Raw genomic sequence first — 24,471 nt, 5'->3', positions numbered from 1 at the left:
CACAGTTTGGTGGCATGTTGTCTCCATTAGACTGTGAGTTCCTTGAGAGCAGGGACCGTTTAGTTCTGCATTTCTTTGTATCCCCAGTGTTTAGCACAGTGCCTGTAACATCACAGTTGCTTAATAAATGTTTTTTGACTTGATTTCAGGAGTATTACTCATTGGAACAGTAACAGTAGTTCACCTTTATACAGAGCTTGCCTCACGACAGCCCTGGGAGATAAGTAGCAGAAATATTATCCCCATTTTATAGATTAGGAAACTGATGCTCAGGAAGGGAAATGACTTAGCTGGCAGTTGGATGCTGGCCCTCATCATCTCTCTCCTGGGCTATTACAGTACTTTTCTAATTGGTCTCCCTGCCTCAAGTCTCTCCCCACTCCCTTTATCCTCTACTCAGCTGCCACCTGATCTCACTCAGGCTTAGCTTACTTAAGATGTGACCATAGTAGTTGCTCAAAACTCCAGTGGCTCTCTAATATCTCCAGAGTCAAATAGAAAATCCTTCAGTCTGGGCTATATTTAAAGCCTTTCACAGCCTGGTTCCTTCCATTCCAGTTGTCTTACGCTTCACTCTTCTCCAAGGACTCAACCCGCCGGTTACACTGCCACATGCACATATACCCACACCACTCCATCTCCCCACTCTGGACATTTGCACTGGCTGTCCCCTGTGCCTAGAGTGCTCTTCCTCCTCCCTCACCTCTGACTCCTACCTTCAAGACTCAGCTCAGATTACACTTTCTACTGGAGGCATTCCCTCGTTCCCTCTGTTGCTCCACCCTTCCATTTATACCAGGTAGATTCTGCATTTATGTAGTTATTCACACGTTTTCTCCTCCATTAGAATGTAGGCTAGTTGAGAGCAGGAATATTTTTATCTTGCTTTTGTTTGTATCCTCGGCACTTAATGTAGCGCCTAGCACACTCTATGTGCTTAACAAACACTTTCTGACTTGCCTACAGCCAGGATTCAAACCCATACATGCCCTTCGACTACAAGCCCAACACTCATTTCCTTCCACCACAATGACCTTCACTCTTATATAAGGAAAGCTGAAACAAAGATTTTCTTTTCTCTCAGTATCTCCAGGTTTGCCGTAGCTCAGGAGGAATTCCTAATCGTATGGAAAAACTGGTATGTTTGCCTTTCTTGAGGGAGGGGAAGGAGAAGTTTTATTTGTAATGCAGTCATTTCATTTCTGCTGTGCAGGTTAAACTCTCAGGCTCCCATCTGACACCCCAATGCTATGCCTTCATCTCTTATGTACAGGTAAGCACAAAAATTAATTTTGAGTATTTAATTCCTAAGCACCAGAGCAGAGCAGGGACTATGGAGTTGAGATTTGCAGCATATCAAGTATCCAAAAAGGATTTCTTCCCTGTCCACAGAAGGAAAGTTAGACTACTGATAGAGGCCAGATGCTTTACGAAGTTCGAATGCATTCATACAATTTTTACCCAGCAAAAATCCTTTGATTTCATTTGGAAGAAGGCATTTCCTGTCTAGTATTTGGAGCAGGAAATGAATTGGAATTGGGGACTTGGTAATCCTAAAACTGCTATGAGAAGCCTATTGGGGATATGAGCAAAGGGGCAGTAAGGACAGAAATATGGTGGCAGAACTACCTGTCGGGGCAGCATCACTGCTAATGAGCTGAAAATCTAACAGATGTAAGCCTTTTTTTCTCAGTTCAGCTGAATAGAGCCCTTTCTCTGCCCCCTCTGAATTCTCATGGGGTGAGGCCTTTAGGGACAACCTAATGGGCATCGTGTTTTCAATTCCTTTAGAACATCCAGAATGAAAGCCTGAGCTTTGCAGGAGAGAAGAAAAAGGAGAAAACTGCTGCAATTACCACAGCCATGGTGAGCTTATGCCATGAGTTTTAAATCCTGATGTAATTTATTGGTACATTCAGTACTCAAGCATTTTGCAATGATCTAATTTGCATTGAGACTTTTTGTTCAATTGAAACATCTTAATTTGGGGCTAAATTTTTTTGCACAGAAAGCGCAGGTATTAAGCTCTATTCTGTGGGTCAATGTAAAAGGGCCACCAAATATCCTCAATTCCAGCCTTCTCTCCCAACACTCTCATTATCTAGATGAGGAAACAGAAATAATTTGCCCTCAGATCAGAGGTTCAATTTGAATCCAGGCCTCCTTACTTTAGATCCAACGCTTTTTGTCCAGTACCATTGGGGAAGGTTGGTCAGGGAGAAGTGCAATCATTTGTCACTACACCTGAAGCCTAAAGGATATGGAACCCTGCCAAAGCAAATGTATCTGTGGAACCGGAAAAGGAAGCACAAGTACTGAAGAAGCTTTAATTCTAAGAGCCATAGGAAGTGACCAGAGACATTTGCAAATGATAAAATGGACCTACTACAACCCAGTCTTCAAGAGCAAATCTTGGGAGTAATATTTTGAAAAATTCACTCTGACACATGTTAGCCTGGGATGGCTTGATGAACCCTGAATTCATCGGCAAGGTTTACAATTCCACTTGGTTAAAGGAGCTTCAGTTTATTTAGTTCTGGTTTCTGAGGTAGTATCAACACCTCACTATTCCTATGTAATCACAGACCCATAATGGACTGGAAGACGCGTAAGCCATGAAAATTTGGTTTTAATAACTTGCCTATTCTTTATCTTATAGGCTAGAGTTCTTCGGGAGACCAAACCAATTCCTAACCTGATCTTTGCCATTGAACAATATGAGAAATTTCTCATCCACCTTTCTAAGAAATCCAAGGTAATTCACAATCTGAGTACTAAACTCAAAACATTTAAAACAAATTGGGCAGATGATCGTAGTATTATATAGCACTTTCAGGTTAGCAAAGTGTTTGACAAATATTATTTTATCCTCACAACAATCCTGGGAGGTAAATGTTGTTATTATGCCCATTTTACAGATAAGTAAACTGAGGTAGACAGAGTTGCACAGACTTGCCTATTAAGTGTCTGAAGCTGGATTTGAACTCAGGTCTTCCTGAATTCAGGTCCAACCCTCCATTCTTCACAAGAAGGAACTTAAAGATCAATAGTGCTGTATGTTGAACATGATTTAAGATGCTTCAGAGGAGAGATCACATATATAATGAAAAAATTCTTCTTTATATATACTGCTATCATAGGTGAACCTCATGCAGTACATGAAGCTCAGCACCTCCAGAGACTTCAGAATTAATGGGGACATCTTGGACACAGCTCTTAAAGAGCAAGAAGCAGATGAAGAGAATGAAAGTGTGGCAGACCAGGTAAGCTCCCTTTTTTCTCTGTTTCAAAGCACATGTAATTAGATCTAAGTGTAGCTCTAAAAGGGGATAACTGACACTGATGGGACACTTTACTGTTTATAAAATGTTTTTCTCACAACAGTCCTTTGAGATAGGTAGTATAGGTATCATTTACAGATGAGAAAACTGGGTCTCAAAGAGGTCTCGGCACTGACTCAAGTCAAGTGCTCTTTCCACCATACCTCTGCTTTTTATAGGTCAATAACATAGGCATCCACGTGGGTATAGGTAGAGATGGGACCAAAAGAAAAGAAATTAAGGCTAATTGCAAAAAAAGGAAGGGGGCCTACTGAGATAAGAAAATAAATAATTTGATAGGAACCGAGGACAGATTTGGAAGAATATTAAGGTAGCTCTTGGTTCTCCACCTAGCTGTCTTATAAAAAGCAAGAGGTTGACATATTTAGATGAAATGAAATTGAGGTTTAGTAATTTCAGTTATCTATACTATTCTCATTCTGATTAACCAGTATGATCAGGTCATTAAAAAAATTAAATGTAGGTAATAGTAGATGGAAATATATTTATAATATATGCCCTACTTGCCTCTTCTGCACACCTATAAATTGCTTTTCCCTTAACTTAAAAGGAAAGATCTTTCTTCCAAAAAGCAAGAGTGACATGAGCTTTGATAAAATATTTTTATTGAACATTTCTCTCTCCTTCCAGACTGTTGCATCTGAGCAGAGAAAAGATACCCAAGAACCAGCCAAGAAAAAAAGGAAAAAAAAATGAAATCCCTGAGTTGCTACATACAGCATGACTCCCGACTGCTTCATGACCTGTAAAGCCTTAGTTCCTTTTTGGCCTTCACAGTATGGCCACAGCACCTTTGTTTTGAACCCACTGAAATGAACTCTACTCTTCTTGGCATGTCAGTGGCATGCCTTATCAAAAAGCAGCACACAGACTCTGTAAAAATGTCTTTTTTAAAGATAAATGACTGTCCCTAGGCAAGCCCTGTCCCAGAAAAGAGGAAACTAAAAAAGGTGTGGGATGGGAGCCTTCATCAGTGTTAATGCTCCACAGGAGCAAAGGGGATGCCTTAGACCATAGTATGTTCCAGGCTTAGCTTCTTTTCTCCAAAGAGCCTTTGGTCAGTTTAATTATTTGATAAATATCCAGTGCTTCACCTGAAAGGCAATTAAAATTAGTTAGAGGGACTTGTCTTGTGACTCTGGAATAATATACTTTAAAGGAAGATAGGGTAGTGGTTCAGAGTGTTAATTCTCAGAAACGGGGTATGGCTCCCAGTTCCCTTTGGCATAGTGGACCATATTTCTTTTCTTAATGAAAAAAATTCCCATAATTCTTAATTCAACTGTAATTCCAATATCTGCATGCTATGAGCATAAATGGAAGAATACTATATACTTACCTGGGGGGATCCCATATCTCCTTTCTAGTCCAGTTGGGTTGGAAGGTGTTTTACAATCCATTATCACTTCTTTCCTTAAGCATTGGTCAATATCAACTGCACTGAAAAAGGCCACAGACTGGGGCAAGTCGTTAAGACCTAGTTTATAGGCAAACATACATCTGAAATAGACCAAATATTTTGGTAAGTGGACAGTGTCCCAAAGTCAAAGACTGACAGTTACAGTCATACCTGTCTATTTTATTCTCAGGCCATTAGGTTAAATTTATAGTTTTCCACAGAATCCTAATAACAACCATCCAAAGAACAATGGGTTTCCCTAAACCCCATTTAGCTGCTAGGCTGAAACCCATCTCCCATGAACACTCACAAGAGCCTTATATGACCAAATTTTGCTTTTACAAAAGGGTAAAAAGGAAGTCCCTAGATGGTAGTGGGCAATATCGATCCTTGTTTAATAATTATCATATCCCTCTATTTTAACCTTGGTAGAAACACAATCAATCATGATAATCAATATCAAAAACTCACATGGAAGAACAATTTAAAAAAATAAACATCAGTCATCAGTTGGGATCAGCAAAGTCCCAGATTATGCACCAGTATGTAAATAAACTAATTTTGTTCAGACTGGTGTTCTTGTTGATAAATCATGTACAAATTCAACTACCGTTCTTGGATTAGAATGATGAAGGTTTTTCTAAGACTTCCTTCAACCAGGATTTAGTTAGCAAGACAACTGAAACAGTTTAAATGCTGTCCTAGCCAGTGACACCTCATGGAACGCAGGTGACCCTGGGTTTTCCTAGGCTATGCCAAAAGAGCCCAAGCTCTCTCTGGAACTGGCCTGCACCACACACAGCCCACAGGCCACTTATGGCCAGACAGACTGACGATGGTTGGTTCTCTTGGGTCACATGACAGCCACCCGAAATCCTTTGGCAGGCCACAAGCGGCTCTCGGGCTGTATGTTGTGCAGGCCTGGTCTAGAAAGTAACCACCATGCTTGAAAGGCTTGAAGAAAGATCATCACCAGTAGGCTGACCACTTCATGGTAAATTCTTTGTTTCGTACATTGTCATAGCCCAAAAAACACAAAATGTTCCACAACCCTCTTTCTGCAGTGACTATTGGAGTGGCATAAAAGAAATTGAAGGTGAGGGAGTGGGCAGAACAGTGTTAACAATGACAGTTTTTATCTACAAAATTTAGGGTTAGTCCTTCAAAGTTCATTGTTCAGTGACCAAGTAAGTGGAAGGCTATTAGTAGAACTGAATCATATCAATCGTGACTTCGTTATGAATCAACAGGATCACAAATTTGGGTGGGAAAAATACCTCTTTATTTCAGTGTAATTGGTTTCTTTTATAATTCTGTGTGTTCAATTTTACGCATTTAGAAACATTGTGAGGAGTCCATGCCACACAAACAGGTTAAGAACTGCTATAAATAAAACCAGAAGATAAAATTTGAAGCTAAACAGGATGACAAAGGATCTCCTTGAATAGGCAAATAAAAGAATTGGCAGAGGAGGTTTCATCATGCTAACTGAAGACCACAAGGAACATTTCATGGGACACACACATAAGCATTTGCAAAAATAAAAGACCAACATGAAGATAAAACTTATGTGCCAATATTTATTGAAAAGGAAGGTGAGAGTCTATGATGTGCCTGATTAAAACTTCCAAATATAGTCAATCTATACTTTTTGATTTGAGTACGGTATAGTGGAAAAGTGTTGGCTTTACAGTCAAGCGGACCTAAGTTCAAAGTCACAACTACTAAACTCCAGCAGCTTCTTCATCTATAAAATGAAGATGGTGTACTAGATAAACTTGAATGAATAAAAGAAAAAACATTAACTCCTGGGGATACAAATAAGTAACATCACAAGGTTCCTCAGGAGCTTACTTTCTAAGAGGAGGGGAAACAACATATAGGGATATGGTGGCCAAGAAAGGGTGTTATGGTTTGGTAAGTCACAAGAATGCTGACAAACAACAGCACATGAAGTTATGGATACTAGTGTAAAGTTGACAGCCACTTGATGCTGGGAGACAATTAAGAAACTTGCAATCCTTTAAGAGATGATGAGGGTCCCAACTAGGCTGGTGGTCATGTGGTTGGAAAAAAAAAAAGAGGTTAGGATATAAATGACATGACTGGGCAAAGGAGTGAATATTATGTAGGAAATCTGGGCAGCAAGTTCAAGATGTGAAGGTTGTAAACATGGATGGCTAGTAAGGAGGCAGTACCCTTAACAGAAATAAGAAAGTTAGGAAGAGAGGTAGGTTTTAACAGATTCTCTTGAACATGTAGGATTATGAAGTTTGAAAAGTTGAGCTTAATCAAGGTAGAGATGTCTGCAAATTACTGGTGATGTAGAACAAGCTCAAGGGTGAGAAGAGGGTTAGATATGTAAATCTGAGATTCATCAGCATAACAATAACTGAAATCCATGTAAGCTGATCGCCAGAAAAAATAAAGGGAGAAAAGAAAAGAGGGCCCTGGTAAGTTGGCCAGGAATAATAATGACCTCCCCAGCAAAGGAGATCTATAATCAATCAAGAATTTTGCTTTAGCCAATTCAACAAATACTGTGTATCAGGCACTCTGCTAGATTCCAGGGAATCACAGAAATGCAAAGTAATTTCCGGGGGGGGGGGGGGGCAGGGTGAACACTAACACTGGAGGAATTTAGAAAGGCTCTTCTGTAGCAGACAGTATTAGGGGAATTAAGGGTTCCAAGAGGTGGATGTGAGCAAGGAAAGCATTCTAGGCATGGAAGGCAGCCTAGGCAAAGGCAGAGAGATGGGGCAAAATTTCTGATTAAGTTTCATGATCAGGTCTGGAAACCACACAGGAAAAAAACTCAGTGAATAACGAACATCTATTGTTTAAGCTGATGATAAACAGTTTAGACAGCCCACAGAGCCAACCAGTATGTCAGCACATATATTTTTTGACAAATGATGCAGATGCATAACAAACTGGGCTCAGACTGGAGTATGAGAAGGAAAATAGGAGGATCTAACTGCCTTTTGGGAAACTGTGCTATGTAATGATCCTAACCTCACTAAAACAAAGACCCAACCTTTTAATGCTGATAGTCTTCCAATTATGCTTTATGGTTATGTCATGGAATACTATGTCTCAAAAATTAAGAGGAAATAGAGAAGTTCAGATTTGCATGAAGATCATACTGACCACAGAGAATTACACAGGAAAAGCAACATAAAAAAATTATATAACCTGAGAAATCTGTACTGTTGGAGGGAACACCCACTTTGCTAAGATCTCAGATCCCTCAGAATACTGAAGTTATAATGTTAAATGAAGAGGGTTTGAGGCAGCAGAAATAGAATAATGACAGGACTGGATATAAAGTAAATCACATTAGACTGCTCAAATATCCCTATCACTTACTTGCCTATGTCTAATTTGGTCTGTTTACTTCAAGAATTTTTATCCTGCAATTAAGTCCTCTATAAAAGATTAATTATTTGTTATCTCCTCAATCCTAACATCTTAGTTGCAGATGTCTAAATTATCCGTGCTTCCTTTCAAGTTCTGATCTTTTATGTTTCCTACTAAGAAATCTACAATTACTCAGACTGATATTAGTGAGCCACAAAACTGTCAATTTTTTTTTCGCTTTTTTTTTTTTGGTTAGGCAATGGGGTTAAGTGACTTGCCCAGGGTCACACTGCTAGTAAGTGTTATGTATCTGAGGCTGGATTTGAACTCAGGTCCTCCTGCCTCCAGGGCCGGTGCTCTATCCACTGCGCCACCTAGCTGCCCAAAACTGTCAATTATTGCCAGATGTGGCAACATCTATCTGTATTCTACTAGTCAACAAGCATTTATTCTGAACCTACTATGTGCTAGGCATTAGGCTAAGTACTGGCATTACTAGTGTAATTTCCTTTTCAAAACCTCTATACTTCTCCCATTCTAACAAATTTTAGACTGTTTTGACTAAACAGAGGAACCTTTCAGAGGCATCAGCAAAGAAGGGAAAATTGGTCTTTTCTGAAGTACTGAATACATCTTGCTAAAAAATGCTCAGTTGAATTGAAAAATCTATAAAAGATAAAGTGATGACTAGGTCTACCACAAATGGGTACAAATGAGCTGTTCTAGTATCTTCTCTTTGGGTTTCCAATTTCACCTTTGCCCTCTTTTCTTGACAAATGACTTCAATTCCAATTTCGTTAAAAGTGAAGCCATTTGACAAGTCACATCCTTCTACTTCCCTCCTTCACTTCTTTAAGTTTCTCTAGTCTCGGAGGAAAAGCTGCCCTTCTACCTCTCAGCCTGATTCTTCCTTCCCATCTCTTACATGTCCTTCCTTCATAAATCACCTCCTCATGCATTTCCAAATTCTCTTCTTCCAATCATCTTATAAACATGCTCAGGTTTTCCCTATCTGGCTTCAGTCCATACCACTTTAATGAAACATTCCTCTCCAGAGTCAAGGTAATAACCTTACTACTAAATCCCTAACAACATTGTCTGATCTCTCTGCAACATAAAACACTGGACACCACCATCCTTAGAATCCTTCTCCACCCCTGGCTTCCACAAAACTGCACATTCATGGTTCTACCTCTAGTTATCCCCATCTCTTCACCCTCCTTAGGGCCTTTTAACACTCCAAGGTTCTAACCCAAGTTTTCTTCTATATAATAAAATATCTCCTTACTATAAGTGATCTCTTCCACTCTTGTGGCTTCAATTATCATCTACATAGATGACTCCAAATTTTTAATGATATCCTCCATCTCTCCTCAGGGCTCTGGGCATATATTATTTCTAAATCTTACTAGATAGCTTCATTTCCAAGTCCCTCTGGCACCTTAAACTCATCTTGAAAACTGAATTCTTGCCAGGAATGGTAGTACACTCCTGGAGTTCCTGCTACTATGGAGGCTGAGGGTGATAGATCCCTTGAGTTCAAGAGTTCTGAGCTAGAGAAAAAGGCTAAAGTTAACTGCATGAGGGTATCAGCACCAAATACAGCATCAATGTGATGAACCCCTAGGGGGGAAATGAAGCCAGCAGGCTGCCTAAGGTGGAGTGGACCAGCCCCAGGCTGGAAAACAGATGAAGTCAAAACTTCTATGCCAGTCAGCTATGGGATTGGGCCTGTGAGTGACTGCTTCACTTTGAGCCTGAGAGAGGAAGACAGATGACAGAAAGAAAGAAAGGGTAGGAGGGAGGAAAGAGGAGGGAGGATAATACCCCCACCCACCCTTTTCGCTTTCTGCTAATGACACTGTTCTCCCAGTCATCCTCTCTTAGTCCTGTTACCTTGCCCCACACATTTAATTAGTTAGCAACTCTTCTAGTTTCTACCTCCACTACCTCTAATTTCTGTCCCTTCCATTGCAACTACACTAATCTAGGCCCTATTCCTTTCTAACTCAGACTCCTATAAAACCTAATGAATTGGCCTTCCTACCTCTAGTCAAAAGGTTATTAACCTGAGGTCTGTGAATGTAACATTTTGAAAACTAGTCCAATATAATTCATTTTTGTAATTCTATGTAGTTTATTTTATGCATTTAATAGCATTACTCTAAGAAGTTCATAGGCTTTACTAGACACTGACAAAGAGGGTCCATGACACAAAAAAGGTTAAGAGCCCTTGCCCTAGTCTTCCCTTTCTCTAATCCATCTTGCACATAGCTGCCCAAGTAATCTCCCTAATGCACTGCTATGATCATTTCAGTCCTCTACTGTGGTTCCCCACTGTTTGGTCCTAGCATTCAAGGATCTTTATAATCTGATTCCATCTCTTACTACTACTACTACTACTACTACTATACTACTACTACTACTATACTACTACTACTACTACTACTACTACTACTAGTACCCTTTACCCACTTCATGTTAAACAAGTACTGTTCTCCACTCATCATAATCGTCTTGCCTCTTCCACTTCTATATCCCATGCCTGAAATGGATTCCCCTCCCCTATCTTTGTCCCTAATGTCCTTCCTTTTCCTCAAGACTGAACTAGGATGCCACTTTGAAGCTTCTCCTGGCTCCCATACTGGGAGAGGAAAGGTACTTTCTCCATCTCAAATTTCTTTCTTTTTAAAAAAATTTCTTAACCTCTTCAAATTTCTCGTAACACTTCACCTGATCTCTCCTTTACATTTATCCCACTTTCTCTTATATTCGTTACTTGTGTGCTTGTAACACTGGACTATAAGCTCCTCGAGAACAAGAGCATTATCAGACCCATCTTGGCATTTCTAGTGCCCATCACAGTATCTTTCCCCAGATAGACACTTAATAAACTGGATTTCTGTGGAAAATGGAATTCAAGAGCTTAGCACTTCTGATTTAATAACAAAACAGCCCAGCTAGGGCCACAGGGCCATTATGAAAACTCACTGAAGAGTCTCACCCAAGTATCAGAGAATTACACAACCCCAGAACCTGTGAGTTGGAGGGGCCTCAATGGCCTTCTGGAATCCCCACTATAACAAACCCAACAAGTGGACAGCTGAGTCTCTGCTCTAAGGTTCCTACCGAGCAGACATGCACTACTTCTCAGGTAGCCTGTGCCACTTTTGGACAGCTCTATTAAAGAGTTTTTCCTGGCAGGAAGCCTAAATGGACCTCCTTACGACTCCCACCCATTGTTCCTGGCTCTGCCCTCTGCGGCCAAGCAGAGTCAATTTAATCCCCCCTCCATGTAGCAGCCCCTCAAATACTTAAAGATACTTAAATCCCCTTTGGGTCTTCTCTTCTCCATTATAAACATTTTCAGTTCGCTCAACCAATTGTCTTATGACATGGACTCAAGGCCCTTCAACATCCTGGTTGCTCTTCTCTGGAAACTCTCCAGCTTATCAATGTCCTTACTAAACTGTAATGCCCAGAACTGAACACAAAACTCCACATGAGACCTGGCAGGAGACAGCAGGACCATCATGCCCAAACAGCTGGAAGCCACACTCTCCCTAATTCAGCCCAAGATTGCACTGGGTTTTTTCTTTTTTTTTTGGCTGCCACATTACACTTCTGACTCATACTGAGTTAACAGATCCCTGAAACTCTCAGATTATTTTCAGAACAACTGCTGTCTATCCATGTCTCTCCCATCTTGGATTTGGAGAGTGTACCAGGTACAAGGCTTACTTATCCCCACTGAATTTTGTCTTGTCTGATTGAGCCCAATGCTCCAGGCCCAAGGGTTCTTAACCTTTTTCATGTCATAGACCCTTTATCATTCCAGTGAAGACTACGGGATCCACTTCAGAATAATGTTTTCAAATGCATAAAATACACAGAAAACACAGCATTACAATACACAGGATTAGAAAGGAAACCAATTATATTGAAATATAGTTACCAAAATATTTTTAAAAATACGTTCACAGACCCCAGGTTAGGGATACCTGCTCTAGATTGTTAAGTTCATTTTAGATCCTGACAGTCATCCCTCCCAGCTCTACAAATCTGATCAACATATTATCCATCCCTTTACCAGTCATGAATAAAAATGTTTAAAAGCATAGGGCCTCAAGGGTACTGCCCTGGAGCCCTCCTGCTGCGTTGATACAGGATATAACAATTACTCTGAATTTGGCCATCTAACCAGCTCTGAATCTAGCTGATGGTGTTACTGTCTCATCTCCATCTTCTCTGGAATAAGAGTACAAGACATTTTATCAAAAGCTCTGCTAAAATCTAGGTAAACTATATTCATATCATTCCAGTCATCTACTAGTTTAATATTCCTGTCAAAAAGGTAAATGAAGTTAATCTGACATGACCTATTCTTTTTGAAGCTATGCTGCCTTTTTTCTCTTTCTAGATATTTGCCAACCAGCTCTTTAATGATCCTTTCTGGAATTTCCCACTGGCCTATAATCTACAGGCTCTGCCATCATGTTCACATATGTGGCTGTATGTGGTAAAGCTAAACAGAAATGGCAGAGATCATTAACACTGTCATCATACTGTACACCACTATATGACAGGAATCAACACAGCAGATGCTGAATGAAGGAAAAAATTAATCATCTCAAGTTGTCCCTAAGTTCCTCAGAACATACAAACGAATTTACGTAGAAAGCAGCTGCAAAAGTGTTCTCTGGTTACACAATTCTACTCCTCCAAAACCAATGAAAGCTTGGGATGACTGAAAAATTGGTAGTAAGGTTTGCTGGAAAGGTGAGGTACCACAGGTATGGAATACTGCATAACACTGCCAGGCTCAGTCAATACGATAGCTGATTTCCATTTAAAATAACTGTAGACAATATAAGACACTTGAGAGTCTACCTGCCAAAATAAACCCAGGAACTAGATGAACACAATTACAAAATACTTCTCACATAAAGTCAGATCCAAACAACTAGAAAAATATAAATTGCTCATAGGTTGGCCAAGCCAATATAATAAAAATGACAGTTCTACCTAAATTAATCTACTTACTCAGTGCCATACCAAACTACCAAAAAATTATTTTATAGAGCTAGAAAAAAATAACAAAATTTATCTGGAAGAACAGAAAGTCAAGAATATCAAGGGAATCAATGAAAAAAAAATGTGAACAAAGGTGGCCTAGCCACACCAGATCTCAAACTGTATTATAAAGCGATAATCATTAAAACCATCTGGTACTAGATAAGAAATAGTGATTAGATGGGTGGAACAGATTAGGTACACAATACATTACAGTAAATGATCATAGTAATTTAGTGCTTGATACACCCAAAGATCCAATCTTTTGGGAGAAAAACTCATTTTTTGACCAAAAAAAAAAAGCTGGGTAAACTGGAAAACAGTAGGGCAGAAACTAGGTCCAGAACAAAAATTTACACTGTATACCAAGATAAGTCAAAATGGGTATGTGATTTAGACATAAAGGATGATAACAATAAGCAAATTAGGAGAGCATGGAATATTTTACCTGTCAGATCTATGGATAATGGAAGAACTTAGGACCAAACAAGATATAGAAAGTATTGTGAAATACAAAATGGATAATTTTGATTACATAAAGTGAAAAAGGTTTTGCACAAACAAAACCAGTGCAACCAAAATTAGAAGGAAAGCAGAAAATGGGGGAGGGGGGGAATTTACAGCAACTATCTCTGATAAAGGCCTCATTTCTCAAATGTATAGAGAACTGAGTCAAATTTATAAGAACATAAATCATTCCCCAACTGATACATGGTCAAAGGATATGAACAGGCAGTTTTCAAAAAATCAAAGCTATCTATAATCATACCCCAAAATGCTCTAAATCACTCTTGATTAGAGAAATGTGAATTAAAACAACTCTGAGGAACCATCTCATACCCATAAGACTGGCTAATATGACAGAAAAGGAAAATGATAAATGTAGGAGGGGATGTTGGGATGTAGGAGGGAAAACTGGGACACTAATGCACTGCTGGTGAAGCTGTGAACTGATCCAACCATTTTGGAAAGCAATTTGGAACTATGCCCAAAGAGCTATAAAACTGTGCATACTCTTTGATCCAGCAACACCACTACTAGGCCTGTATCCCAAAGAGATCAAAAAAAGGGAAAAGAACCCATTTGTACAAAAATATTGACAGCAGCTGTTTTTGTAGTGGCTAAGAATTGGAAATTGAGGGGATGCCCATCAATTAGGGGATGGCTGAACAAGTTGTGGTATATGATTGTAATGGAATATTATTGTGCCATAAGAAATGACAAGCAAGATGGTTTCAGAAAAACCTAAAAAGACTTACACGAACTGATACAGAGTGAAATGAGCAGAACCAGGAGAACATTGCACACGGTAACAGCAATAATGTGTACAACTATGACAGACTTAGCTATTCTCAGAAATAAATGGTCCAAGATAATCCCAAAGAACTCATAATGAAAAATGCCATCCACCTCCAGAGAAAGAACTGATGGCATCTGAATACAGACTGAAGCATACTATTTACCAATTTCTTTCTTTTTTTTGTTTTGAGTTTTTTCCCACAAAATGACTAATATGGAATGTTTTACATGATTACACATTTACAACCTATATCAGATTGCTTACCATCTCAGGGAAGAGGAGGGGAAGGATAGAATTCAGAACTCAAAACTTAACAACAAGTGTTAGAAAATATTTTTTACAGGTAATTTGGGGGGGGGGGGGGAAGTATATGTTTTTAAAGTTAAAAAAAAAATATGATGGCTGATTTTCTCCGTAACTGTCTTTTTCTTTGTTACAAGGGAAATTTCACTGTAGGATGGAATTTCTGGAAACGACTGTGATATGCAAACAAAACCAGTATAACCAAGATTAGAAGGAAATCAGAAAGCTGGGAAACAATTTTTATAGCAAGTGTTTCTGATAAAGTACTCGTTTCTCAAATATGTAGAAAACTAAGTCAAATTTATAAGAATACAAGTCATTCCCCAATTGATAAATGGTTAAAGGATACAAACAAGCAGTTTTCAGATAAAGAAATTAAAACTATCTATAGTCATATGAAAAAATGCTATATCACTACTGATTAGAGAAATGCAAATTAAAACAACTCTGAGGTACCACTTCATATCTATCAAATTGGTTAATATGACAAAAAAGGAAATGATAAATGTCGGAGATGTGGGAAAAATGGGACACTAATGCATTGTTGGTGGAGTTGTAAACTGATCCAACCACTCTGGAGAGCAATTTGGAACCATGCCCAAAGGGCTATAAAACCACAGTTTTATACCCTTTGATCCAGCAATATCATTACTAGGTCTGTATCCCAAAGACATCATAAACAAAAGAAAAGGACCTACATGTACAAAAATATTCACAGTAGCTCTTTTTGTTGTTGGAAATTGGGGGACGCCCACCAACTGGGGAATGGCTGAACAAGTTGTGGTATACGAATGTAATGGAATACTATTGTGTTATAAGAAATGATGAGCAGTCGGACTTCAGAAAAACCTGGAAAGACTTACATGAACTGATGCAGAGTGAAGTGATCAGAACCAAAAGAACACTGAACAAAGTAACAGCAACACTGTGCAATGATCAACTATGACAGACTTGGGTCTTCTCAGCAATACAATGATCCAAGACAATTCCAAAAGACTTTCGATGGAAAATGCTACCCACATCTAGAGAAAGAACTGGTGGAGACTGAATACAGATGGAGGCATGCTATTCATTTTTTTTTCCTTTTGTTCTATTTTTTTCTTTCTCAACATGACTAATGTAGAAATATGTTTAACATGATTACACATGTATAACCTATATCAGACTCCTTGCCATCTTGGGGAGGGGTGAGGGAAGGGAAGAAGAAAAATCTTACCAAAAAAATGAATGTTGAAAACTATCTTCACATTGAATTGAAAAAAATAAAATACTATTTACATATAAAAGAGATGACTGTAATATAGATATAAATAATGTAAAAGTAAATTATTAAATAAATGGAAAGTAACTCCACGGCTCCTGGAGCCTTACCTCGTCAGAAGGTTTGTGATCTGCAAGGCAAGGGCTGCACGGTAGCGATCTTTCTCTTGAACCAGATAGCGCACTTCATCATGAATGCTGATACAGAAACGGCCACTGATGTCAAATTCTTCAAACAGCCATTTCATGGCCACAAGCATCAGATGCAGGTAATCCACAGCTGAGCTCTGTACCACCCAGTTCACTCGGCTGGTCACAAACTGAAGAAGGATGGAAGATGAATAAAAATGAGGTGATGGAAACTACACAGAATGCCGAGACTCAAGATCCTAGATCACAGTCTGCTGAGCTCCTCTGACCCCAGAAGGAGAATGGCACACTTGTAAAGCTGTTATGGCAGGAGCCCTGAAGAAAGCTAGAGGTCCCCACATGGCAGTTCTTCCATTGCAGATTAGGGCGCTCTGTCTCAAGAACATTTATCTATATGAGGGAGTCACAGTGACTTCACCCAGGCATACTAAAACTGACTTACCTCTCCTCTGACAACTGCAGGCTCCAGAGCACGGGAAATCTGGCAGCCGAGTACAGGGGTTCTAGGGGCATCTGACATGGCAATGCTCTCCAGTTTGTTGAACATCTCTGACTCTGTCCCTCCTGCCCAGGCTCTGTCAGCTACCAAATCCCACTTTCTCCTACGAGACCTGAAAGACCACAAGAAAACAAGTTCTCAGATTTGTCTTCTAGCTACAACAGGGATCCCACTACCACCTGGAAATAGGCAGCACAGCTGAAGAAAAAACAGTATTCCTACTCTCTGGGGATGCAATAGGACAAGGGAACTGCTGGTAATTTTATAAATGGAGAACTAAGGCACATAGTAGGGTAATTTATTAAAGGATCCTGGTAAAGACCAAAATCACAAGGAAGGCAAATTTTATGGTGCCCCAACATAACTCACATTTAGATAGCTCTTTTTAGTTACAAATAACTTTGATATATAATCTCATTTAATCCTCATAATAATCATGTGAGATAGATAATAGAAATATTATCCCATTTTACAGATAAGGAAATTGAGACACAGTGAGGTTAAATGACTTGCTGAAGTCTCCTGGCTTTCCAGGGCTTCACACTGCAATGCCAACTTAGGCACACCCTCCCTGACAAGACAAATTTTTAGGTACAGTGTAAGATCAAGGGTCTTCCCGGTATGTAAAGTTTCTTCAAGGATAAACTCAGGTGCCATTTCTTCCATAAAAGACTTCCTCAATCCCCTCCCAAATGAAAATATTTTCTCACTCAAATTTTCCAGAGCACTTCACCTGGATCTCTTCCTTGCATTTAAGTTACGCTTTCTTGTATCAGTTATTTATGTACACGCCTCTCACCACTCTAAATTTGTGCTGCGCCCCCTCCACCAGACTGTGAGTTGCTTGAGAATGGGTAAAAAGCACACCTAGCTTTGTGTCCCTACAGCACCTAGCACAATGCCTTTAACATATTAATAAATGTTAACTTAATTAAGTCTGAGGACTGATGGGAGTTTTGTGATGCCTTCAAAATGATACCTTATCTGTGGTGCCCCACTCCTAGAAGTTTACTCAGATTCCTATCTATTCCCTTTCAACCCATCCTACATACCAAATTAAACTTCCTAAAAAGACACTTTCATTATGTCACCATAGTACTCTATGACCCACAAGCAAGACCAACCCTTGACCCTGAAACCACTAGCTCCACGTCAGCCATTCTCAAGAAGTAAATCTTTTCTCTTACATCTTGGAAGCTTCTTTCTGGATCTTCCGTAGGTCCTGAAGAGAGACCCAACCATCTTCTGTCCTGTCCAGTTGAATTCCCAGTTCCTCCACCAACCACTCACCATCCTTTGAAAGTTGATACCTAACAATGAGAACCAGTCCACAAGTGTTTACTGAGTGCCTGCTCTGTGGTCGGCTAATGCTGTAAGAAATACACAGCCTTCCTTCCATCAAGGAACTTCCAGGGTAGTATGGAGTTATAAGACATGCACAATATCTAATACAAATAGCACATAGACATATAAGAGAAGTGCAAAGTAAGCTGGGAGAGAAGGGATCATTACCAACTAAGAGGAGGATCAGAGAAAACTTTTTAGAGGAAGCAGCATGAAAGCTGAAATTTAAGGGAGAGGTGGTAGGAAAAGGCATTTCACAATGGAGGTACAACATGAACAAAGGCAGGAGGACAGGAAGATATGTACCTGACACTGTGTTAAGCACTTTACAAATGTTATCTCATTTGATCTTCATAACAACTCCGAAATAGGTACTATTATTATCCCCATTTTACAGATGAGGAAACTGAGGCAACCCAGGATCACACAGCTAGTTAGTGTCTAAGGCTGGATCTGAACGTAGGTCCTCCTGACTTCACACCCAGTGCTCTATCCACTGTACCACCTAGCTGCCCAAATAATAAAAGCCATTACCCCTAACTGATAAATGGTCAAAGAATACAAACAGGCAATGTTCAAGTCATCAACACAAATGTTAAAAGACACAAGGCCAAACACATGTACTCCACTGAAGACTTCCTGCCGTGTGACACTGAAACATTAACAACATCTTACCACTTCTGAATCCACCTGATTGTATAATCATTTAATTCATCTCCTCAAATCTACTAATTTTTTTTGGTTTTTTTGTTATTGTTGTTTTAGGCAATGGGGTTAAGTGACTTGCCCAGGGTCACACAGCTAGTAAGTGTTATGTGTCTGAGGCTGGATTTGAACTCAGGTTGTCCTGCATCCAGGGCCGGTGCTCTATCCACTGCGCCACCTAGCTGCCCCAAATCTACTAATTTAGTGATTTATCTGACACTAAATGATTTAGGGAAGGGAAGAGAGGCCTAGAATGGAGAAAAGCTTAAAGTGGAAAATTTTCTGCTCCTTAAAAAAAAATCACAAGTTAAAGTTTTAAATTAAGGTCTTTCCTATAACTAGCTCTAAAAATTTAGCCTACGTGAACAGATAAACTATGGTTAAGATACTTGGCCACAGAGAGATTAAGTTCAACTTTAATCCTGAACCAGGGAATATTGAAAAGCTGAGGATATACCTCCCTGAATGGTTCTTTACTCCATGCCAATATTCATGGTAATCTGATAAAACCTTAGAAATGATAAGGAAAATACTGAACTATAACACAGGTATTTATGTTTTTATAAGCTGCTTTAACATATCTTCATTAAAAGACAATGATGATTTAATATTTAAGATCAGATGTTTTAATCAAAAGCTTTTTATTTTTTTAAAATAAAGTTTATGGTTAAATTAGGAGGACCAAAGCAAAATGTAATAATTCAGATAATCAGACGAAACATACTTTATTTCAGCCTTACTATTCAGATCATGCAGTTATATCTACACACATCACTGTCACCTGGTAACAAAACAACTAAATTTCAGTGTCAGCTTTTTTTTTTTAAAGATAAATAACCCTTAGAAGGTAGAATCTGCAAAACTAAAGACACAAAGTAACAAAATGTCACACCTTTGAAAGGCACGCCAGCCCCAGGTTTCTAATTCAAGCTGGCAGGCTGTCTGTGGGCCTGAAAAAGGAGAGATCTAGGATGACAGGATAAAGTTATTAGGTATTGTACCAGTGAGAGAATGAATACGGCACTCTCAGGTAGAGGACTGCCAGTTCCAAGGCTTCAGGGAGTTTAGGTGGGGAATGGGTGAAAAGGGGATAGAGAAGGTCAAAATAAGGTAGAACTCCTTACTGGCGGAGACCTTTGGTAGCAGCATACATCTGCTGAGCCTTTTCTTTGGCTTGCTGTGGTGTCAGGCGGTGGTTGAATTGCATCAGCAGACGCTCAGCAAAGGGCTGACCAGCCCCATAAATACGGCCATAGTTGAAGACCTTGGCATGCTCTCGACTAATGCCTACTGTGGATGCTGTCTTACTGTGTAAGTCAGTCCCACTGCTTTTCTTTCCCTGAAGGGTCATCCAACCGAAGGCAGTACAGCCTAGAGAAATATAAAGGCTTAGAAGCTTTCACCTAGGTGGCCGAGGGCCTCAAGAGGGCAACAGATCATGTCTCTGTCAATCTACACTTCCCCCAATATCACTTAAAAATTTCCCATCCCAAATCCTTCCCTCACCATGAATTCCAGCAAAGTGGGCATCTCCAAGCACAGCAGCAATCCACAGTTCCTGGGAGTCCACGTCAGCCCCAACTAGAACATAACCAGGTGGAGCCTGCACCATGGCTTTCAGTTCACTACCCACCCGGTCCACCTATGGAACACACACAGTCCTATTCGTCAGACACCTATGGCAGATGAGAGGGAGGAGGAACAAACCAACCCTCTCCCCACCCTGGTTAGACCACCTCAAGCCACTAGCTCTGAGCTGAATAGGAAATTATAGGATCACCAAGGAATGGGGGAGTGGGTGGTAGGTTCTAAAAACCTTGGTCATGTCTTAGGCACCTCTAATAGTCTCCGCAAAAAAAGAGGTACGCTTTGGGCTCTTAAGATCTAGAGACAGGCTTTGAAAGGGCAGGGAGGAAAACAAGGAAGAAAATGAACAGATCACAACCTTCCCTTCAAGGGTCAAAAATCTCCCCTTGATCTCCAAGACAGGAAAATAGGAGTCAGGAAAAACTGACATACCCTGGCATTGCTGGCTGTGAGCCAGGTAGGCTCCACCGCTCTTCGAGTGATGGTGCCAGCTGTCACCACCTGTGGCAGAATGGCCCCATAGCAGCCCTCTTCATCATAATCTGAGTGCCTAGAAGGGAAACTTGGAATCAGTGTTTAGATACCTTGAACTGGAAAGGTTGTAGTATGAACACTAAAAACTGCATTGTAATTCATCCAATTACCATACTGCAAATGGACACCCCCATGCTACACCCGCCTCCCCCAACACATGCATCACAGAAAACCCTCACTTTGCCAGGTAATAGCTCTGAAAGGGGTATACTGTCCATAATCTACAAAGGAGCCCAACTGCCTTATGTAAAAGAAGAGGGCAGGGACTGCCCACGTTTCCCTTGGTTTTCCCCCAGGTAACAATTTAGCTCCTACCTAATCACTGTTCGTGGCAACTCTCCTTTCTGCAGCCATACAACCATCTGGGAACTGTGGGGAAGTAGACAAAGCACAGAGTCACCCAAAACCCATAAGGAAGCAAGTAAAAATCTGCCTTTGCTTATTATATGGAAGTCTGATCTGGATCCTTACCCAATTTGGAGTGCAGATCCTGGCCCTTAATTTGTCCCCATCAGAGTACTGGTTCAAGTTTAACAATGGCTGGGCTTTGGCTCCCATTCAGTCTAGGACTCCCAAGATTATAACTTTTAGGGAGTAGAAACCAGACTCCATGTTGGCCATAAAACTAACTAATCCTGGGGATCTTCCATCAACGTACTATTCAAAGACAAGCAGGTGTCGTTCTGTGTGTGACACGTAACAAAGACCTCTTAATGACCTTATGCAGGTCATCTCAGAATTTACAATCTAAGATTAGGCTGACCCAGACCAGAGATGGTCCCAAGACCCACACCCTCAGGGTTTGGCTAGAAGAACCTCAGAACAGAATGAGACAATATTCTTTAAAGCTAGAACCTTGGAGATTATCTGATTCAACACCATTGATTGTAAAATGAGGTAAGAAAGGCTCATATAGGTTAAGTGACTCCCCTAAGGTCTTACAGCTCATTAACACCAGAGTTGGAATAAAAACACAGGTCTAGGAGGCAGCTGGGTGGCACAGGGATAGAGCACCAGCCCCGGAGTAAGGAGGACCTGAGTGCAAATCTGATCTCAGATGCTTAACACTTACTAGCTGTGTGACCCCAGGCAACTCACTTAAACCCAAATGCTTCACCAAAAACAAAACAAAACACAGGTCTAAGTCCTAGGCCAATGGTCATTAACTCAGGCTCTGACAATTGAGAAGGGTAAGTGAAGAATGTCTCCATCACAATCTAAAGACATTTCAGGGAGGTAACTTACAAGTCTGGTAAAGCTACAGTTTCCCTAGCTCTAGGAGGAGAACACCTTTTTGAGGCCATACATTCTTCCCCAAGGGCTCTGAAGTGAAATAAGGAAGAGATTTTTTTAAAAAGTAATTTGCATTTATATAAAACTTCAAGGTTTGCAAAGTAGCTTGCATAATGTCTCATTTGAGCCTTACAACTACAAGGAGGTGGTTGAAAATAGTATTATCCCCATTTAACAGGTGAGGAAAAGGAGGCACAAATAGTTTTCCTAGTGAAAACTAGCCTTAGATCATTCTGGGTTTAGTTGGTTCTGAATATTTAAATCCTCTTCCAGAGACAGTCTCAAGGATTTGGGTTAGACAAGAAAACACAACAGCCATCTTAGGCCCATCCTGGGAGTTGTTACAAACTGCCAGCAGCTTGTGACTCCATTCAATCTCTCCACAGGGAAAAGAAATCCAAACCATTTTCCTCTTTACATAGTTTCTATTCTTTCCACTCAACCCCAAGAACCATAAAAAGGCTACTTCCATCCAAACAAAAGGCCCTTCCCCAATGTTTGCTCTAGGCTACCTGATGCGCTTGTGAGCATTCCTCCAGAAGGAGACCATCTTGTTGATTTCGAGAGCCCTCGGGCCACTGGCACCCCCTGGACCAGCCTGCAGTGTACCATCCTCCATCTTTGGCAGGAAATCCTTGGCAAAGGGGCTTCCCACATTACAATTATTTCCATCCTTTGGTGGGGGGGGAAAAGATCCATGGGTCAGTCAGTAACACACACTGAATACCAAGAAAACTCCTTCCCTACTGGCCTGGGTCAGTTAAGCCAGACTATTGAAGTTCAAGGGCCAAAAGGAGCCAAAAACAACCCCAAAACACTGGGGGGAAGGGAGAAATAGTCCCCTAGCTAATTCCCTATGCAGTGTCCAGAGCTCCTGTGATTCCCTTTATCAGCTCCTCTCCTTTAACATTAGAAAAGTTCATGCCTTGCCTTGTCATCTCAACTCTCTCCCCCTAACAAATGGAATGACAGAGCTACACTAGATCTGAGAGATCTTCTAGTTCAACCCCTTAGTTCTGAAGATAAGGTAAGTAATGTTCTAAGGCATTAACTAACTTGCTGAAGTCACAGAACTATTTAATGGCTGTTTAATACCACACAAGTAGCCCTGCTATGTTAATAGCAAGTCCAGCCCTAAATTCAGATATCAGACCCCACCCCAACTTAGTTTCCTTCAAGGCTAAGTGTTATTTCTTGGAGGAACGTACATGGGGGGAAATATGGTCATGCTACTAACATTCTAAGAAGACAGACAAGAAGAATCATACTATTCAATCAACACGCACTTCTTATGCTACTTTTCTGTAACAGGCACACACTTACCTTGTGTGGCAGCTTGAAAAACCAGCAGCCAGGAATGTTCACATCATTGTAAGGTCCATTGCCATGGTGATAGGTTGGCTGACTAAGCTGCAAATTATTAGTCTGCTCCTATGGGTATGAGAGAGAGAGAGAGAGATTATCCTATATTATCCTAACCCTCCTCTATGAATATATAGCAATTAGAGCGGTAGCAGGGAATAAGGTAAGTGACCTTATCCTGTAAAGTTATCCATAAGATACCCAAGTCCCCAGATCCTAGGCACTGAGGAATAGAAGTAGATTATCAGGTCTCGCCTCCCTTTCAAGTCTTAATGGTGCTCTAGGTGGGCCTATAGTGGCACCTGGAGTCAAGATTATAATCTTAAGAAGAGGCTCTTCTAAGAAGCCGTTCCAAAAAAGAACTCTCTTCCTGTTTCCTAATTCTAAGCTCAAATGTCACCTCAGAAATTCACTGAGAAAAAACAAACCAGAAAACAGGACCAGTTTGCCTGCTGTCAAGTCTCACATCCCAAATTAGGAGCCCTCCAAGATCTCAACCAGTTACCTGTGTTGCTCTACCATTTTCAAAATCAGCATCAGATTCCAAGTGGCTCAACTCCTCTACCTGAATGAGGCAAGGAGAGGAGTAAATAACAATAATTAGAATGTCAAATGATCTCATTTATAGAGCACTTAGAAGTTTATGAAACACTTGCCTAGGCAGTACAAAATACTGTTATCCCCATTTTACACATAAGGGTACTGAGGTCCAGAAAGGTTTTTGATGACTTGTTCAAAGTCACAAAGCTAGTGTCAAGGGTTAGACTTTGAATCCTGTTCTTTGAACTCCACGACCCAAGCTCTTTTTACTTTACCATGATGCCTAAGACCAACAAAGAGCTGATGAGTACAGTGCCCTTTCCTTGACTCCTGGTCTTGCTAGAGTACCCCTTCTCCCAAACCAAGTATTGGACGTTTATAGAGCCTCTTCTCCCCTACAGGAATCAAGGGAACATCAGTG

The 24,471-nt window shown here is 40.4% G+C and overlaps 2 protein-coding genes across 12 annotated transcripts in view; one reads left to right on the top strand and one right to left on the bottom strand.

The window, feature by feature from the left end:
• The window catches only part of FANCI (FA complementation group I), a 63,612-nt gene extending 57,307 nt beyond the window's left edge, over nucleotides 1-6,305 (top strand). The window contains exons 33-38 of the mRNA XM_078151142.1: nucleotides 1,085-1,138; nucleotides 1,214-1,273; nucleotides 1,792-1,866; nucleotides 2,660-2,755; nucleotides 3,141-3,263; nucleotides 3,972-6,305. Of these exons, the coding sequence (XP_078007268.1) occupies nucleotides 1,085-1,138; nucleotides 1,214-1,273; nucleotides 1,792-1,866; nucleotides 2,660-2,755; nucleotides 3,141-3,263; nucleotides 3,972-4,037 (474 nt within the window). The 3' untranslated portion in view covers nucleotides 4,038-6,305. The remainder of the gene's footprint in view (nucleotides 1-1,084; nucleotides 1,139-1,213; nucleotides 1,274-1,791; nucleotides 1,867-2,659; nucleotides 2,756-3,140; nucleotides 3,264-3,971) is intronic.
• POLG (DNA polymerase gamma, catalytic subunit) overlaps nucleotides 3,930-24,471 on the bottom strand; it is a 29,610-nt gene continuing 9,068 nt past the window's right edge. For 9 of the 11 annotated variants that reach the window (XM_078151135.1, XM_020964914.2, XM_020964921.2 and 6 more), the window contains 12 exons: nucleotides 24,016-24,075; nucleotides 23,472-23,579; nucleotides 22,661-22,821; nucleotides 21,171-21,224; nucleotides 20,754-20,871; nucleotides 20,241-20,376; nucleotides 19,859-20,105; nucleotides 17,873-17,995; nucleotides 16,629-16,797; nucleotides 16,148-16,356; nucleotides 4,681-4,841; nucleotides 3,930-4,435 (listed from right to left, as the gene is read on the bottom strand). In XM_078151135.1, coding sequence (XP_078007261.1) covers nucleotides 4,371-4,435; nucleotides 4,681-4,841; nucleotides 16,148-16,356; nucleotides 16,629-16,797; nucleotides 17,873-17,995; nucleotides 19,859-20,105; nucleotides 20,241-20,376; nucleotides 20,754-20,871; nucleotides 21,171-21,224; nucleotides 22,661-22,821; nucleotides 23,472-23,579; nucleotides 24,016-24,075 — 1,611 coding nt within the window. In that variant the 3' untranslated portion in view covers nucleotides 3,930-4,370. Of the gene's footprint in view, nucleotides 4,436-4,680; nucleotides 4,842-16,147; nucleotides 16,357-16,628; nucleotides 16,798-17,872; nucleotides 17,996-19,626; nucleotides 19,701-19,858; nucleotides 20,106-20,240; nucleotides 20,377-20,753; nucleotides 20,872-21,170; nucleotides 21,225-22,660; nucleotides 22,822-23,471; nucleotides 23,580-24,015; nucleotides 24,076-24,471 lie in introns of those variants that run through there. The other 2 variants (XM_078151139.1, XM_078151140.1) reach the window with 2 other exon arrangements.

This window comes from Phascolarctos cinereus, unplaced genomic scaffold, assembly GCF_003287225.1.
Source record: "Phascolarctos cinereus isolate Bilbo 61053 unplaced genomic scaffold, phaCin_HiC Scaffold_3;HRSCAF=262, whole genome shotgun sequence".
NCBI lineage: Eukaryota > Metazoa > Chordata > Mammalia > Diprotodontia > Phascolarctidae > Phascolarctos > Phascolarctos cinereus.
Note: the sequence above shows the minus strand (reverse complement) of the source record. Positions and strands in the feature narration are given on the sequence as shown.